The 16408-nt window shown below is 33.3% G+C and overlaps 1 protein-coding gene across 1 annotated transcript in view; it reads left to right on the top strand.

The window, feature by feature from the left end:
* LOC146536595 (synaptogenesis protein syg-2-like) overlaps positions 1–16408 on the top strand; it is a 55598-nt gene that overhangs the window by 34401 nt on the left and 4789 nt on the right. The window contains exons 7-14 of the mRNA XM_085189630.1: positions 2829–2970; positions 5808–5938; positions 7722–7881; positions 8493–8646; positions 10936–11075; positions 11708–11844; positions 13055–13217; positions 14651–14795. Of these exons, the coding sequence (XP_085045756.1) occupies positions 2829–2970; positions 5808–5938; positions 7722–7881; positions 8493–8646; positions 10936–11075; positions 11708–11844; positions 13055–13217; positions 14651–14795 (1172 nt within the window). The remainder of the gene's footprint in view (positions 1–2828; positions 2971–5807; positions 5939–7721; positions 7882–8492; positions 8647–10935; positions 11076–11707; positions 11845–13054; positions 13218–14650; positions 14796–16408) is intronic.

The following is a 16408-nucleotide window of genomic DNA, read 5'->3' on the forward strand; positions in this document are numbered from 1 at the left end:
CATATTCTCCGTTGGTTTGATGTTAATAATCTAATGTTAAATGCTAAAAAAACTAAATGTATTGAGTTTGCTTTACAAAATGTTAAAAAACATAATTTTAGTCTACTAATTAAAGGAGAAACTCTCTCAGCTCTGCCGCGTTCGCAATTAAAAAAGTAAGACAAATGACGGACGTTGACACTGCCCGACTAGTCTACTATAGCTATTTCCATAGTATTTTATCTTATGGAATGCTGCTATGGGGCAGTGCTTCGGACATAAATTCAATATTTATTCTCCAAAAAAGAGCCGTGAGATATATTTATAAACTAAGAGCGCGAGATTCTCTGCGAGATGTTTTCAAAGATGCAGGTATTCTTACAGTTGCTTCCCAATTGATATACTACTAGTGGACCCGGACGCGGCTACGCCTGCTTCAACTATAAGAATATTTATTAAATATATTCATTAAATTATTTTCAATTTTCAATAGAATTAGTAAGAAAATATAAGTTTAATAATCAAAAAGAATAATAAGTAGATACACATTATTAGAAAAAATTATCTGAGTTATTGAAATTAACCAACAAAAGGATTAAAAGTAACTAAAGGATAGATATTCTTAATATTAGAAAAAAGTACCTAAAGTTTTCCGTGCGTGCGTACATAGATATCGACTCTACGAAATAACAACATTTCTCTCTATAAAGCAGGATAATTTTAGCGGGCAATATCAAATAAAATAAGAAGAGAACCAAAGTGTAGCTTAAATTAATTATAAACAGCAAATAATTACATAAACATTTACAATAGTTCGAAAATGTATGAAAATTTATAAAACCGTCAACGTCGTCTGCCCGTTCGCGTCGGATATACTGAGCCGCCCGTAGGCTAGGTCATTTGGAATCAGTGACATCTCCTTAATTATTTATTAGAATGTTATACAGTAAACTATAATTTCAATCTAGATAAAATGTTAATAGTGACTATTATATTTATTTTCATAAGGATGAATATCAAAATGTCGCGGTAACGGTTGCGTAGCGACGCGACGGTTGTTATTAACATGGCAGAATAAATTGCATGTCAAATTAGAAAGTACTTTAAAATATATTAGTATATATGTGTAATGTAATGTTATATAGCCTATAGCACTTCTGAAGAATGCAGCTTTCATACAAAACAAAAACAATGAAAATCGGACCAGTAGATCCAGAGATCTTAGCGTTCAAACAAACAAACAAACAAACAAACAAACAAACAAACAAACAAACAAACTCTTCCGCTTTATTATATTAGTATAGATAATATTCTCTTTGTCCGACAAAATATAGTAGTGACAATCATACGATAGGAACGAGAAATAAAGATAAGATTGTTACTCTAAGTTTTCGCCTCCAAAAAGTTAATAAATCTTTTATGGGTCTAAGCATACGTGTATATAATAAAATTCCGCAGTGTATTCTAGATTTGCCACTTCCAAAATTTAAAATATCTGTAAAAAAAATTCTGACGAGTAAAGCTTATTACACTGTTCAAGAATACTTAGAGGACAAACATGTATAGAAGTTATGTCTATTGAATGTAATGCAGGATAGCTGCCAACTAATGTAACAGATTGTGATTGTACCATTGATTTTGAAAAGAGCAACTGTTGAGTTTCTTGCCGGCTCTTCTCAGCAGAACTGCCTTCCGAACCGGTGGTAGCTTTTTGTTCATATGTTCATTCGACGATTCAAAAGTGCTTATTATAAGTTTATTTGAATAAAGAATATTTTGAATTTGAATTTGAATGCAAAAAAAACTAAGAAGAAAATAAGAATTCTGTGCTAAGAACTAAGATGAAAATAAATAATAAGCTACAAACATTACAGAGGAAACTTAGCATTACTAAATTCCGTTTCCTTAATGCCGCACATTTTTCTTTTTACCAGAGCGAAAAAATAAAAATAATTCTTTCCCCCGAGTAGAAATCGAACCCACATATTTCACGTTAACAGTCACACGTTGTTTCACCGGGCCAAGACAGCCTCAGTGTAATACAAAATAAAGTGAAATATTTTGGTTGCCATGCCTGTTTATTAACAATTTTGAAGCAAAATCTTATTAATATTTATACTGAAAATGAGCAAAAAACAAATATTCGAATTTGTAAAAATTAAACCGTGATTTAATTTTTACAAATCGATTTTCGGTTATTTGTACAAACGTCCGAAAGCGTAGTCTTAAAAATTAAAATTGAAGTGAAAAATATGGAACTTTACAATCTATCAATTTACATCACGTATAAACAAAATGTGCAAAAAGAAAATATAATTTCATTTTAAATACCATATTCATCCCTCATTTTACTCGTTTGTTTGTTCAATGTAGTGTTTTCCAAGTCGCTGGCACTGCGGCCATAAGTGTGAAATGACAGAAATTCATTTTTATGGGCGACCCACAATCCAAATCCACATACTTTTTATGTAAATGTTTCACTTTTGTAATCCTAAGCTAAATGCGGCCATTGATGCGATGGAATCCTCGATATTTGTTATATTTGGGGTAGTACGTAGAGGACACTGCTAAACCATGCAAATTGATTTTATTAGGGCCTTCTTTCGAATCTTTACTGCCATTTAATATTTGTCCAGTTGGATTTTTTGATTTGATTTACCAACTTCACGTATCTATTGAATATCGTCTAAAGGCCAGTCGTGACGCGGAAACACAAAGGTGGAAAATATAGGAATAAAAATTGTTTAGTGAACTATCACTCGGTTATTCTTTAGCCAAGTATAAAACTCACGTGAAGATATTAGTATTTTACCGTATAATATATTAATTATATAACATTTCTCCAACAGTTTTCGGATACAAATTCAACAACAAGTATCTTAACGTTTGTCCCGGAAGCAGAAGACCACGAGCAGGAGCTTATTTGTCGCGCCGAGAACTCACGAATTGTTAATGCAGTAATAGAAGATAGTATAAGGTTGAATATACATTGTAAGTATGTCTATTGGTTTATTATTATTAATAGTGTTCATAATTGTTAAACGTAAGAAAATGTTCTGGAGGAATTGCTTGTTTTGTGCCACGTTTGTCTCGTTAATATTAAATATTTCATTTCCTTAAGTAGGAATCGAACACTTAACCTGTCACATTGAGTCATACGCTTGTGCCTTTGTGCAACGAGTAGCCTCAACTTTTTTTCAGTTTCAATGTTTACTTATGTTTAATTTGATTGTGGATTTGATCGTCGATACATTTGAAAAAATCAGCGGAAAGTATAGAACGGAGTGTTTTAATATTAGGTTCCATCTTCCTACACTGAACAAAAAGAAAAATTCACCACTCTGGAAAAAAAGTGCGACTATGGTGGATTCGATGTTCATTAGTCCACATCTATGTAGTAAATAAATGCAAAAATTGGGCTGAAAACTATTATATATAGGCAATATATTATTTTCTGAATTTAATTCATATTTCTCTAGCTTCTATAAAATAGAATATTACTGAAGACTATAACCAATCGCGTCCAAGCCATTCAGCCTAATGCTATCGGAAATAGCGGTTTCATAGTTCCATACGGTCATTTGAACTGTTGATATCGAGGATTACTTGTGTTGATTGTTCATATACTTTTACGACTTTGCCCATATTTAAGTATTTTCAATGGATATTGTGGTAACATTAAATTGAAATATTTGTTGAAGTTCTAAATTCTAAGGAGTTTGTTATTATAATTTAAATGATAAAACTGATATTTGAGTTACTAGTCGCAAATTCGTTGCTAAATTATATACATTGTTTAGTATCAGTTGCTACCTGCAACTTCGTCTTCGTGAACTTTTTAGAAATCCTTCCTTGCATGAAGGAGTTTTCGTCATTCATCCTACTTTGCTATGTGCTGGTATGCTGGTGTGAAGCTAAACAAAATCGTAAAAATCCGTAAAAGGACACTTGTTAATCATCGCTAAAATAGTCTCAAATAATCCAAATCCTTCTATTTAAGTAATTATTACCAAAAAAACCTACCGAGTTCTCACACAACCAATTGAATCGAAATCAAATAAAAACCAAATCGTATCACGGTCCATTACCTAAAGCCTAAGTGTCATCCCCTCGCAATCAGCGATCCCAAATAGATTACATAATTATAGTATTTGGAATAATCAAGGAAAATGTTCTCCAAATGGTCTATCATTCTGTTCTACTTAGGTATTATCCTCATTAATTAGTACAACGACGTGGGCTGGCTTTACATGTTAACATAAAAGTTCGGTTTCTTGAAATATTTTGTTGTTAATATATTATTTGTGTAGATAAGATTACAAAATAAAATAAATTTCGTAACAAAAAATTACTTACTACTTGTTGAAAGTGTGGCACAGTGGGACAGATGTAAATGTAATGGTTGCGGGTTGTTTACCACTTGGAGGGATGATTTTTTTATTTTTTCAGTTCGGTAGGCAGAATACTGAGACCCTCTATTCCATTTAAGACACTTCTGTTACCCACTTTCGTTGAACTTTTACCATAGCGAGGAAATGAAAATATTAAATATTCCGTAACACCGAGTGGGAATCAAACTCACCACCTGTCGCGTTTACAGTCACACGCATGCGTCCCTGCGCCACGATTACATAATAGTAGTAGTATATTAATAATAAAGGAAAATTGCCCATCATTTAGTTCGATCTCATCCTCATTAATTAATATAACGACGGAGGCTGTCGTTATCTCGTTCGAGTGGTTTAGTCATTTGGCACCTATTTGCTGCTTATCTGCTAGTGACAGACCATTTGGAAGACTCTTACACTAATATTACTTATGTAGGTGGTAATGAAATAAAATATTAATTTAAAAACATATCAAAAGAAGCCTTCTAAATTTTTGTGTGTTGAGTAACGAAACTCAACGTTGTGCTTAAATAGATAGTACAACTTATATAATTCATTTCCCTGAGTGGAAATCAACCCACAACCGACGTTTACAGTTCCATGCTTGTGCCACTGCGCCATGATGGCCTCCGCAATGAATTTAATAATTCGCAATTTAGTCTACAGTTCATTTAAGCTTATCTTACACAATGCAATGGAAGTTATCAATAATTTATTATCGATAGTAATAATTATTACAAAATAATTTGGAGAATATTATTTTGGTGAATGCTGATAATATATTGATAAATATCTATATTCTCGTACTGAATCAAACATCAATAGAAGCTATTACTGATGCCATTTGATCAGTGATACTATGAATGTATTTATGTTAAATGCATAGTTTCTGATGTATTTACGTAGGTAGGTAGGTACTTGCTTATGGCAGTTGATTTATGTATAGAGGTTAGAGGGTATTTATCAGTGTAAGAATGCAGATCTGAACCTACATCTATATTGAGAACGCTGATGGACAACAGTAAAAAGAAATTGAGATCAGTCTTGGCGCAGGGACACAACCGTGTGACTGTTAATGTGATAGATTGTTTATTCTATTCGCACTCGAGGACTCGCACTAGGGTCGAGGTAAAAGTGCGGCGTTGAATTTCCGTACTTAACACGCAATGTATACAGAATTCGGCGGAAAGTGGGGAATTGACTATAGTAACGTGCGGGATACACAGTGCAGCTAAAAAAGTAAAAGTTCTGCCACTTAACATGCAATGCCTCCAATTTCCGACAGAAAGTGGGGAACGGAGTGTCTTTTACACGAGGTTCCCTCTGCTTACCCTGCTGGATGCGGGATACAGCGTGAAGCTGATTTGATTTTTAAAAAATCTAACATCTCTAAATCTCTTTACGTAACATACAACGCTCTAAATCATTGAAATCTTTCAGATGTACCAATAGCGACGTTGAAAATGGGATCAAATCTGAATCCAGATCACATAAAGGAAGGTGACGACGTTTACTTTGAGTGCAGCGTACAAGCCAACCCCAAAACAAACAAGTTAGCGTGGTATAAAGGGGTATGTTTATTTTATACAAAAAATATTGTTTAAAAATTTTAACGTTGAGATTGTGGCGTTGAGTTTCGCTACTCAACACGCAATGCCTCTAGAATTCGGTGGAGAGTGGAGAACGGAAGTGTTTTAACGGGAATGGAGTGTCTTAACACTAGTAAATAGTTCCTTATTCATATATGTATTTATATGTAAAAATTATTAAAAATTCTGCTTCCTCACTTCATATAAAAAGGGAATGGATTGATTTGAATAAAAATCTTTGTGGACTATTGAATAAGTTATATCTTTTCATTGACAAAAAGTTTAGATTGGAGATTTAAATATTTTTATTTCTTTATTGAGTTTCGTAACAGTTCAGTTTCCATACAGTATCTCAAATATGGACAGAAATTGCCCTTGCCTACATTCTTAAATGCGTGAAGATTATAAAAAATTGCTAAATTGTTAATCTTTTAACAATCTTTTAAGTGTAGTAAACCAAATATCCTGTGAAAACTGAGACAAGGATAAAACATTGTTGTAATTTTACCCGATTCAATATACCACAGGAATTAGTGACCCGATTTTTAAACAATTTTGATAAAGAGGTCAAAGATTCGAAACTCGTTGTGAATTTAAGGAATTAAGAGTAAATAGTTCTACTCCTAATATATATATTATAAGTGTAAAAATTTTTATTTAATGTAAGTATTAAGATTCAGAGGATGGCATCTGAATTTTTACTATGGAGTAAAAATATATTTAACTTTCTGGTAATATGATCGTAAGTATTAAATAATACTACATAATTATAACAAATAATAAGTAGAAGATTTACTAAAGAAGATTATTAAATATTATTAGTCTCTTAGGCTATTATTAAGACGCTTTTTGGTACTATTAATTAAGTATAGGTTTTCTATAAAAACAGAGAGAATGTCTCGAGTCTAGGACATTAATAAATTTTATCTTTCACCGCTATGCGCTATGACCATAAACTTTTACGACGACAAACATTTATAACGTCAAACATCACGAATAAGGCGGCGTAACTAATAGGATCGTTACTCATGGATGTCTATAATCATTAGTCTAGCTTCTTACGTATTACTATCTCGAGTTTTATCGTCTCGTTCATTCAGGTTTTCACACTATACTGCATGTAGCAGGGTAGGGGGTAGGCAGAGGGAATATGATCTAGTGTTGAGACACTGCGTTCTCATTAAGTCACTTCCGTTCTCCACTTACAGCCGAATTCTCGAGCCATTGCATGTTCAGTGGTGGAGCACAACGCCTAAATAGAATGCAACTCTGTAAAGTATGAATTACAAATGGAGATTCAAATCAATAAAGTAAATTTTCATGGTCTTCAAAATTTTGTTCAGATATCGTTTTGAATTTACAATTAAACCTCTTAAAAGTCATTTATCCTCGTAAAAGAAAGAGAAGGTCTAAGTATTTCCTTCTACTGCCTGTTAGCTCGCGGGAATGTGACATTTATTAATGCATTGAGAGTTTGTAAAGATTATTTCCTTCACTAATTTCTATTTATAAAATATATGTATCTTAAACAAAGATATTTTAAGCTTTAAATTAAAATAAATGTCCGAAAAAATATATATTTCAGAGGGATTCTAGTGATGAGGCCCCCGTGTCGCCCAATTTTTAAAACTCAACACTACGCTTTGTTTTGTTACTAAATTATTAATTTCTAAAATAAGTATTATTTTTTTCCCATATTAAAATGTTAAGCATTTTGCTTCACATATTAAAATATTATTTAAATTTAAAATATAAATAATTTTAGTCCAATGAGATCCAGCACAACGCCAGTATAGGCATCATATTGAGTGACCAGAGTCTGGTACTCCAGAATGTGAACCGGAGCGCCTCCGGTGACTACAGCTGCCTCGCCCAGAACCTCGAGGGCAGTGCATCCAGTAATGCCGTTTCCTTACAAATACGATGTGAGTTTTGGATTATTTTAGTTTTTTTTTGTTACTTGGCAGCTTAGACTGTTGACTGTAAGAATGTGGTATGGGGACATTACGTTTATAGCTTTTTAGCGGTTTTGAAAGTATGCTTCAGGTTAATCTATTTATTTTTAGCCGTGGTAAACAAAGCGCACCATTGAGTTCAGTCACTAAGCACACATTATTTCGAAAATTCAGTGGTGCATGGGAACTGAAGAGTGCTTTGCAGGAGAAAACGTTAAGCTGTAATAGTAATTATTTGTTGGATGTAATTTTGTATGTCAATGGCGAAGTGCCAAAAAAAGTGACATTTTTAACAAATTATCCTTTTTTTTTTTCATTGTAAATGCACACCTACTATTCTATTAGAATATATATGAATATAATATAATTTATAAACCACATATTATTATTATTATTTGAAATAATAAAAATAATAACACTTTTTCAACAAATAAAACGTTTTTTTTAATTTGTGTAAAATGTTGACTTTGTCAGTTAGATGTCATCGGCGCTTCGTCGTCGATATGTGAATTTCTATTTAATAACAAGAAAATAATAACTAAATACAAAATCTATCAAATATTTCCAATTGTACCGAACAGATGCGCCATTATGCAGCACAGACGAGGGGCAAGTGTACGGCGCATTGAAGCAGGAAGCTATAGAATTAGTCTGCACCGTCGACTCAAACCCGCAGCCGTCCAACTTCGAATGGGTCTTCAATAGATCTGGTGATCGAAGTGAATTGCCGCAGAGGTTGGTGGAATTTGTCATTGTGAATACTGTAGCATTGTGTAGTACGAGTGTTGTGTAGGATGATCCCTTTATTTATTTGGTAATTGCTTTTTCTTTTTTATAGCTAGAGCTAGATATATATTTGAAGTCAGTTTCAATTCTCAATTGAATTATTTTTATTTCAACTCTCTGTCATCCAAATACGCTGCGTTGAATTACACTACTCAACACGTAACGTCTCAAAAAATGTGCGGAAAGTGGAGAATGAAACGAGTAACAAAAAAAGAGATATTTCTACGGTTTGATTACATACTTGTTTAATAATTTATCAATTAATTTTAGCTGACAATTTCAGGTGTCAAGTGAGTAAGGAATTGCTAAAAGCGAATGTATTATTATTGATATATTGGTAATTACGAACCTTAGAAAATGTTTTCTCGAAACGGAAGGCGGAGCCATAGGTCTCTTTGAGCTACTTCCCTATAGTTTTGTGCGAGCTTTGCATTTTCTACGTACGAGAACATAGTTTACAAAAAGAATTGATTCATCTTTTATTTATTTTCTGCAGTTTGTATACTATAGTGTTTTTATAATAGTTGTTTTCCATTTTACACCACACATATAGGTTAACCGAACTAAAATACTAAAAATCGATATTCAGATGATCACTTCCTAACTTCTCCTTCAGAAGCATCTTAAGCAGTTATTATTATTCGATATTCACTATCGGTCTGAATTCAATGACGTTGTTCCGAATAGTCTTACAGTTAGATAACTTTAACCTAGTTCTAACTAGTTCTACTAGTGTAGAGGCAAGGTTGCCAGTCAAATAAAATAGGTCTCTGGTGTCAGATAGTGGATTTCATAATACTTAAATCTATTCCCTGATATTAGAGTCGCAGTCAATTTAAATTATACGTTATAATCTGGCTTCTCTTTCTCCCGTCTCCCACGGAGCCCTAAAAAACGGTTTTTTTATTTACACTGTATCTCGCTTACAGCAAGGGAGGCAGAGGGAACCTAGTTCTATGTCACTTCCCACTTTCTGCTGAATTTTTGTATTTAATTACGTATGGTACTCGTTACATGTGAATTATAATTATTATAATCTATTTTGAGGTTTAGAGCGGGAGGAAAACTTAATTAAGATCCCACATAGCATACTATCGAATAATTATTATATTGATTATGCGAGAAATTGTTCCAGATAAGGCAATATTTTACTATTTTACTTACTAAAAGCTGTTATTTTTTTGTTAGCTTTACGATGTATCCCGCATGTAGCTGAAGAAGAAGGGTAGGCTGAAGGAGTATAATATTAAGAGACTCCGCGTCCCCCTTTACGTCGAATTCAGCATTATTATTTCCCCAGAGTGAAAATCGAATCACAACGGTGTCATGTTTTTTAAAAAAATCAGCTTCACGCTGTACCCCGCACACAGCAGGGTAGTCAGAGGGAACCCAGTGTTAAGATACTCCGTTCCCCACTTTCTGCCGAATTCTGGAGGCATTGCGTGTCGAGTGGCAGAACTCTACGCCGCGCTTTGCCTCGACACCAGAGCGAAGAAATGGAAATATAACTTTTACATAGTTATCCCAATCGTTCCGAACTGCGTCAAAATGTAATATTTACAACGCGAAACTTAATTAAAACCTCATATTAAATATTCCGAGCACAGCCAAATCAAAGTCTCGCCCTCTGGGGCAACGTTCTTGGATAGATTTTGTAATTACGAATAATTATGCATTAGCCCCACTTTGGTTACTTTGAAATTAAAGTTATACCAAGGTTTCGAGTTACAAAAGTTTGTTCTTGTCACAAAAGCCCCAAAAGTTGAAAAACAAGACCAAAGTTAAAAAGCTTTACGTTTTAATATACTAACAACTACACTACACCGCATTAAACATACTAAATAATGAATAAGCTCCTGACTGTAAGAATGATGGTTGTGGGATTCCCAATCAACGATGGCAAGGATCAATTAATAATTTTAATTTTCTCTCTGGTATGGAAAAGTGCGGGGTTGAGTTCCGCCATTTGACTCCAATATGCCACAAATTAGTCTAGTCTAGTCTTGCTTAGGCGGGCGTGAAGCGAATTTTTTTTACATTCTTTACAGGTTCTCTCTATTAAATCAAATTTAAATAATTTGTTAAAATAATATTATTTATATGTATGTTATATTTTTTATTTATAAATCGTTCTCAACTCGGAAACCGATCTTTATCAGTTGATAAATATGGGCCTAAATCTATAAAAATAAATAATATATCTTTTAAAATTTAATAAAATATCGATTTTTTATTTAGCCTCTACAAGAACAAGGGTCAAACGTCAACATTGACGTATACACCGAGAGAAGACAAGGACTTTGGCACAATATTATGTTTAGCGAGCAACGCCGTGGGGAAGCAGGCTGTTCCCTGCGCTTATAATATTATTGCTGCTGGTATTACTTTTTTTGTCTTCTTATAAATATGGAGGCCAAGTGTGGCCCAGGGGCACAAAGTGTGCCTGTAAAATGGACTGGTGGTGGGTTCGATCCCCATTCGAAGATTAAATATTTATTTAAGGCAAAACGCGACGTTAAGTGCGCACGCAATGCCTCCAAAATTTGGCGGAATTTGGGTGGAATAAAGTGTTCGGGATAAATCGTGAAGCTGATTATTAATAAATATGGATACGTAACTTTACACCGCCATGGCGAATATAAAAATTTAAACTGACTGTATATATTACGTAACTAATATAATTATGACGGTTGTTGGTCCGTTTCTCACTCGGCGGAATTATTTTCATTTCTTAGTTTTGGTAAGAAGAAAAAGCACTACGTTGAAGTTTGATCTTGAAAATTCGAAAGTTGTGGAGGGATCTTCAAACAAGCTTAACTCTAGCTAGCTAAAAAAATAAGGTTATGTTACTTATAGTATACATACATATGTATGTGTGTACATAATATAATTTATAAACTACAACACTAATGTTTTAACATTAATCATTCGTTTCACAAAAAAAACCGCACGTGCTCCTTTTCTAAGTCGGTTAAAAATTACCCATACTGAAATACCAACTTTGTCACAGGTCGCCCTACGTCTCTGCAAAACTGCTCTATCATCAATCAAAATGGCGACGATCTCCGAGTGGATTGTATGGAAGGCTTCGACGGTGGACTCTCGCAGATATTTTTTTTGGAAGTTTTGGAATTACCTTCTGTTACCGTAAGTTTTCTTTGTTTTATGTGAAATGAAAGCACAATTTAAAAAAAATATCGCTAAACATCGCTATTTATTAATTTCATACAAAAAATAAATTATCATCAAATTATAACGAAAATATTTTTGTATTAAAACAAAAAAAATAAAAATAAACCTTTTTTTGTTCCTGTAGCTTTAATTTTTCTGTCACATTAACATATGAAATTTACTTTATTCATTTAAAAATAAACTTCGTTTCGCCTAATGAAATTTCTCTTAGACTTTATATTCTAATTTGTGCGTAGTATGGATTATATTAGATTGAGGTAAAACATTACAATTTATTTTTGTTATTGTCTGTCGTGGTGTAGTGGCACAAGCATGCGGCACTAAACGCGTTAGGTTGTGGGTTCAATTACCTCTCGAAGAAATGAAATATTTCATATTTTCATTTTCTTTGAATTAGGCAAAGCACGGCGTTGAGTTTCGCTCCTTACACGAAAGGCCTTATCATATCGTATATATTCGAGATGTTAAAATATATTTTATGAACAGAAAATATATGAAATATATTTTAGATACGTACAAGGCGAAATCATAGCAATTTGGTTAACAAACCGAATGATATGAAAATAACAGACTTGGCTCTATATCTTATAACCGTTGGCTATGATTCTTTACAAAAATTAGATTTTTTATAATAATGATATCATAAATCTTATCACGTAAATATGATTTACGACTTTTATAAACATAAATCTCTTTATGAATCTTTATTCTTTTTTTATTATATTTGTACTTGTATTTAGTCTCCTAGTATAGTTAGAAAAAGAGAGTCAAGAATGAAGTGTTTTAAATTTTTATATTTTTATTTCTTTTTTTTTAGCTTTACACTGTATCCCGCAAATAGCAGGGTAGGCAGGGGAACCTGAGAATCTAGAGTCAAGACACTCTGGTCCTAATAAGACACTTCCGTTCCCCACTTTCCGCTGAATTATGTAGACTTTGCTTGTTGATTGACAGAATAACAGGGTAACAGAATCTAGTGCTAAACTCTTTGTTCTCTACTTCTCGCCCAGACAAAAACTTAACGCTCCTTTATCCTATCAGTACAAAGATTAAAAGAGACACAGAGAACCACAATGTTTATTTATTTATGCCAATAATAAAATCTCGATATATTGAAACATACGATAGAAGTATAGTAAATATTTCACAGAACATATTTTCCCAGGTCCGAGCAAATATTACTTCGAACTTTACGCCTACATTCAACGTGCTAGGGTTGGACAGAGGACTGAGCTATATACTCAATTTGTATGCAGCCAACGCTAAGGGCAGAAGCGAAGTGGTAACCCTATACACTATTGCGATCCGATCCCCACATAAATATACAGGTGAATGATTTACTTTGTGTCACGTTATAATATTTATTTTGTACTGATATATTAATTTAATTTAAAATCCTTTTTTTGAAACTCGTAAAAAAAATTAACGTAGCGGGATTTGAACCCGCGCCTATTCATTACGTTTACATTAGTGACTAGTGACTGCTAACTCATACGTTCTTTACGTATGTATATCTTTGAACGTTTCCAAGAGGTGCAGGTTCGAATCCCGCTACGTTCAAATTATTATACGCTTTCTTAAAAAAAAGAATGTCTTTCCTACGTAAAAAATAACAGTTTTTTTTATGTTACGTATAAAATAACAGTTTTGTTTATTTTATTTATTTTAATGTTTTAACAGTTTTTATTTGTCCTTACGTTTGTAACTTTATTCTTGTTTGTCTTATACAGATACTCTCTGCTTATAATTGTTTTTTTTTTCTATATTTCACTTAATTCCTGCTTCTTCCAATTTTCGAGACATTATGTGTTGATTAGCGAAAATTGAACCCACAACTGTCGCTATACATGTTCTAACCTTGCAATGTAATGACACGCTATCTAGCAATTAACGCGGTAATCACCCAACACGCTTCAAAACAAAGCGCAGAGAAAATTAAATAGCGAATACTTCTAAAAGGGAATTTGAAATCTTTGTATAATTATTTAATTAAAATTTTTGTTACTGAAAAGTTTATACTTTAGACTTTATTTTGTTGGAAATAAAGTTCAAAATATGTTTATTTGTTGTGGTGTGAAATTACTGAGATTATACAGGTGTTTATAGTAACGTATTTGTGTCTTACGCGTTGAAATATAATTAATGATTTTATTTGCTCGCTTGTCCTACATAATTATTTATTTATTTTTTATAGCTTTACACTGCATCCCGCATATGGCTGGGCGGGCAGAGGGAACCTGACAACTTGGTGTTTTCCGTTCCCACTCAGTTCCCATTAATACATTTCGTTCTACATGTCTCCTAAGCCTGGAGGCAATGCGTGTTAAGTGACGGAATTCAACGCCGCGCTTTGTCTTGTTACCGGAGCAAACAAGTAAAGCATTCCACTTTGTAGATACCGAACCTAATACTATCGCGTGTACACGAACTGTGATTTGTACTCTGAGTAGTTTTTCCATAACGAATGAAAGGTATTTCTTTGTACCTAGGCATATATTTATGTTTTTAACTAAACTCGTACTCATAATTTTTTATCACGTATATAGAACAAAATAAAGTAACCTGATAAACTTTAAAACGAAAAAAAGGGAAGGTACCGTTTTTTCCCTTTTCATTTAGCACTTCGAGAAAACCTTACGTAGTTCTTCCCTACAATCTATACATTTATGCGTCGTCTGTCCATCATTTAACAACAATATATATATAAAAAAAACAATCCCTTTAATAATTAAATAACCTTTTGATGTTTAACCCCTAACAGGTGTTTCCAGCCCTTTCACTCTATCACCGATGCTCGCGTCCCTGCTGGCGACGGTGGCGTTACTTAGTATCGCAGTTTGTGCTATCATCGTCGCTGTGTACCGGAGACATTTCGTAAGACAGCATGTGAAAGAACCACCGTCTACGTAAGTTTTGTTCATATTTTATAGAGTAAGAGGGAGGAGTAGAGGGAGTTTTAAAGTAAAAGAGTTTTTTTTATCAGCTATTAGCAAATTTCAACGTTGTAGAATTTAAACCTGCATCTCTTGGAAATCGATTAAGAGGCGGACGATTTCCAAGAGGCGCGGGTTCAAATTCTACTAAGTTCATTTATTAGAACGTTTTCTAAGTATTTTCTTTCCTAAGTGTGGAATAATACTTGAAATATATTAAAAATACTGTTATTTATTTCCAAACAAACCACAAAGGCAAAACTGTCGGTAATACAAAAAACTAGTGTTTAATATAGCAGTAAAAAAATATCATATTACGTAAAATATTTATTTATTTAAACACGAAAAACGTGTTCTTCCCATAATAATTAACTTGGAAGAGTCAACATTATTGTGTTACGTAGTGCAAAATACCAGCTTTTTGTTTCATTATTATTCCCGTTATTTTGGTTTATTTTAAAATTAATTAATGTATGTTACTCTTCTATTTTTATACAATCAAATCAATTAGATCAGCTTTACACTGTATCCCGCACACATCAGGGTAGGCAGTGGGAACGTAGTGTTTATGACACTCCGTGTCCCACTTTCTGCCGAGAGCTGGAGGCATAGCGAGTTGAGTGGCGGAACTAAACGCTGTACTTTGCCTCGTTACCAGGGCGATAATATTAAATATTTTATATCACCGAGTGGGAACCGAACCCATAACCTGTCGCGTTTACAGTAGCAAGCTTCACCCTTTTTTCCTACTGGTAATTTGCTGTGACACTTTACTATATTGTAGTAATACCATGAAGTGCAGTAGTGTTACAAGATATTACACACGCCGTGTACAACACCTGTTATATCCCGCGTTCTACATCGTACGTGACGTAGGCATTGTTCTTGAGATTATGTATATTTATTCTGAATATTAACGACGTGCTAGAATATATCTTGTTCAAATATATATGTATTTACACTGTGTGTAGGTATCTTATTTATATTATAGAGTAGATAATTGTGGTTCTAAAAATTGTGCGTCGAGTTCCGCCACTCTACACATACACTCTACGCCAAACAGAAGGGTCTTAACGGAGAACAGAGTATCTTAACACTAAGTCCCTAGGATCTCTCTACCCTACTCTGCTATATGAGGGACACAGCGTAAAGCTAAACAAATTATAGAATAATTAGCTTCCCTAGTAAACATTAATAGCATTTACTTCCCCATTATAGTACTATAACTTATAGTGATGCTTATAGATAGTATACATTAAATACAACTTCCAAGTTATAATCGATTATATGGATTGCTTAGTAATATTCCAATACTAATAACTGGACTTCATAAAATATTCTTGTATTTGTTCGTACTGACTTCGATAAACTGATGAAACAAACAAACAGATCTAATATTATAAATAAATCAGCTTTCAATGTACGTACATACGAATTGTATTTTCATTTTATTATAATTATATGTGAATAGACTTATGGCCTTGGTGGCGCAATTGAAAAGTGACAGACTTCATGGATAGTTGCGAGTTCAAATTCTAGTATTTATCTTAGATATTTTGTTCAAGTTAAATAAGAGTTCTCAAGGT

This window comes from Heliconius melpomene, chromosome 8 (assembly GCF_056956725.1).
Source record: "Heliconius melpomene rosina isolate 202511_hmr_F chromosome 8, ASM5695672v1, whole genome shotgun sequence".
Taxonomy (NCBI): Eukaryota; Metazoa; Arthropoda; class Insecta; order Lepidoptera; family Nymphalidae; genus Heliconius; species Heliconius melpomene.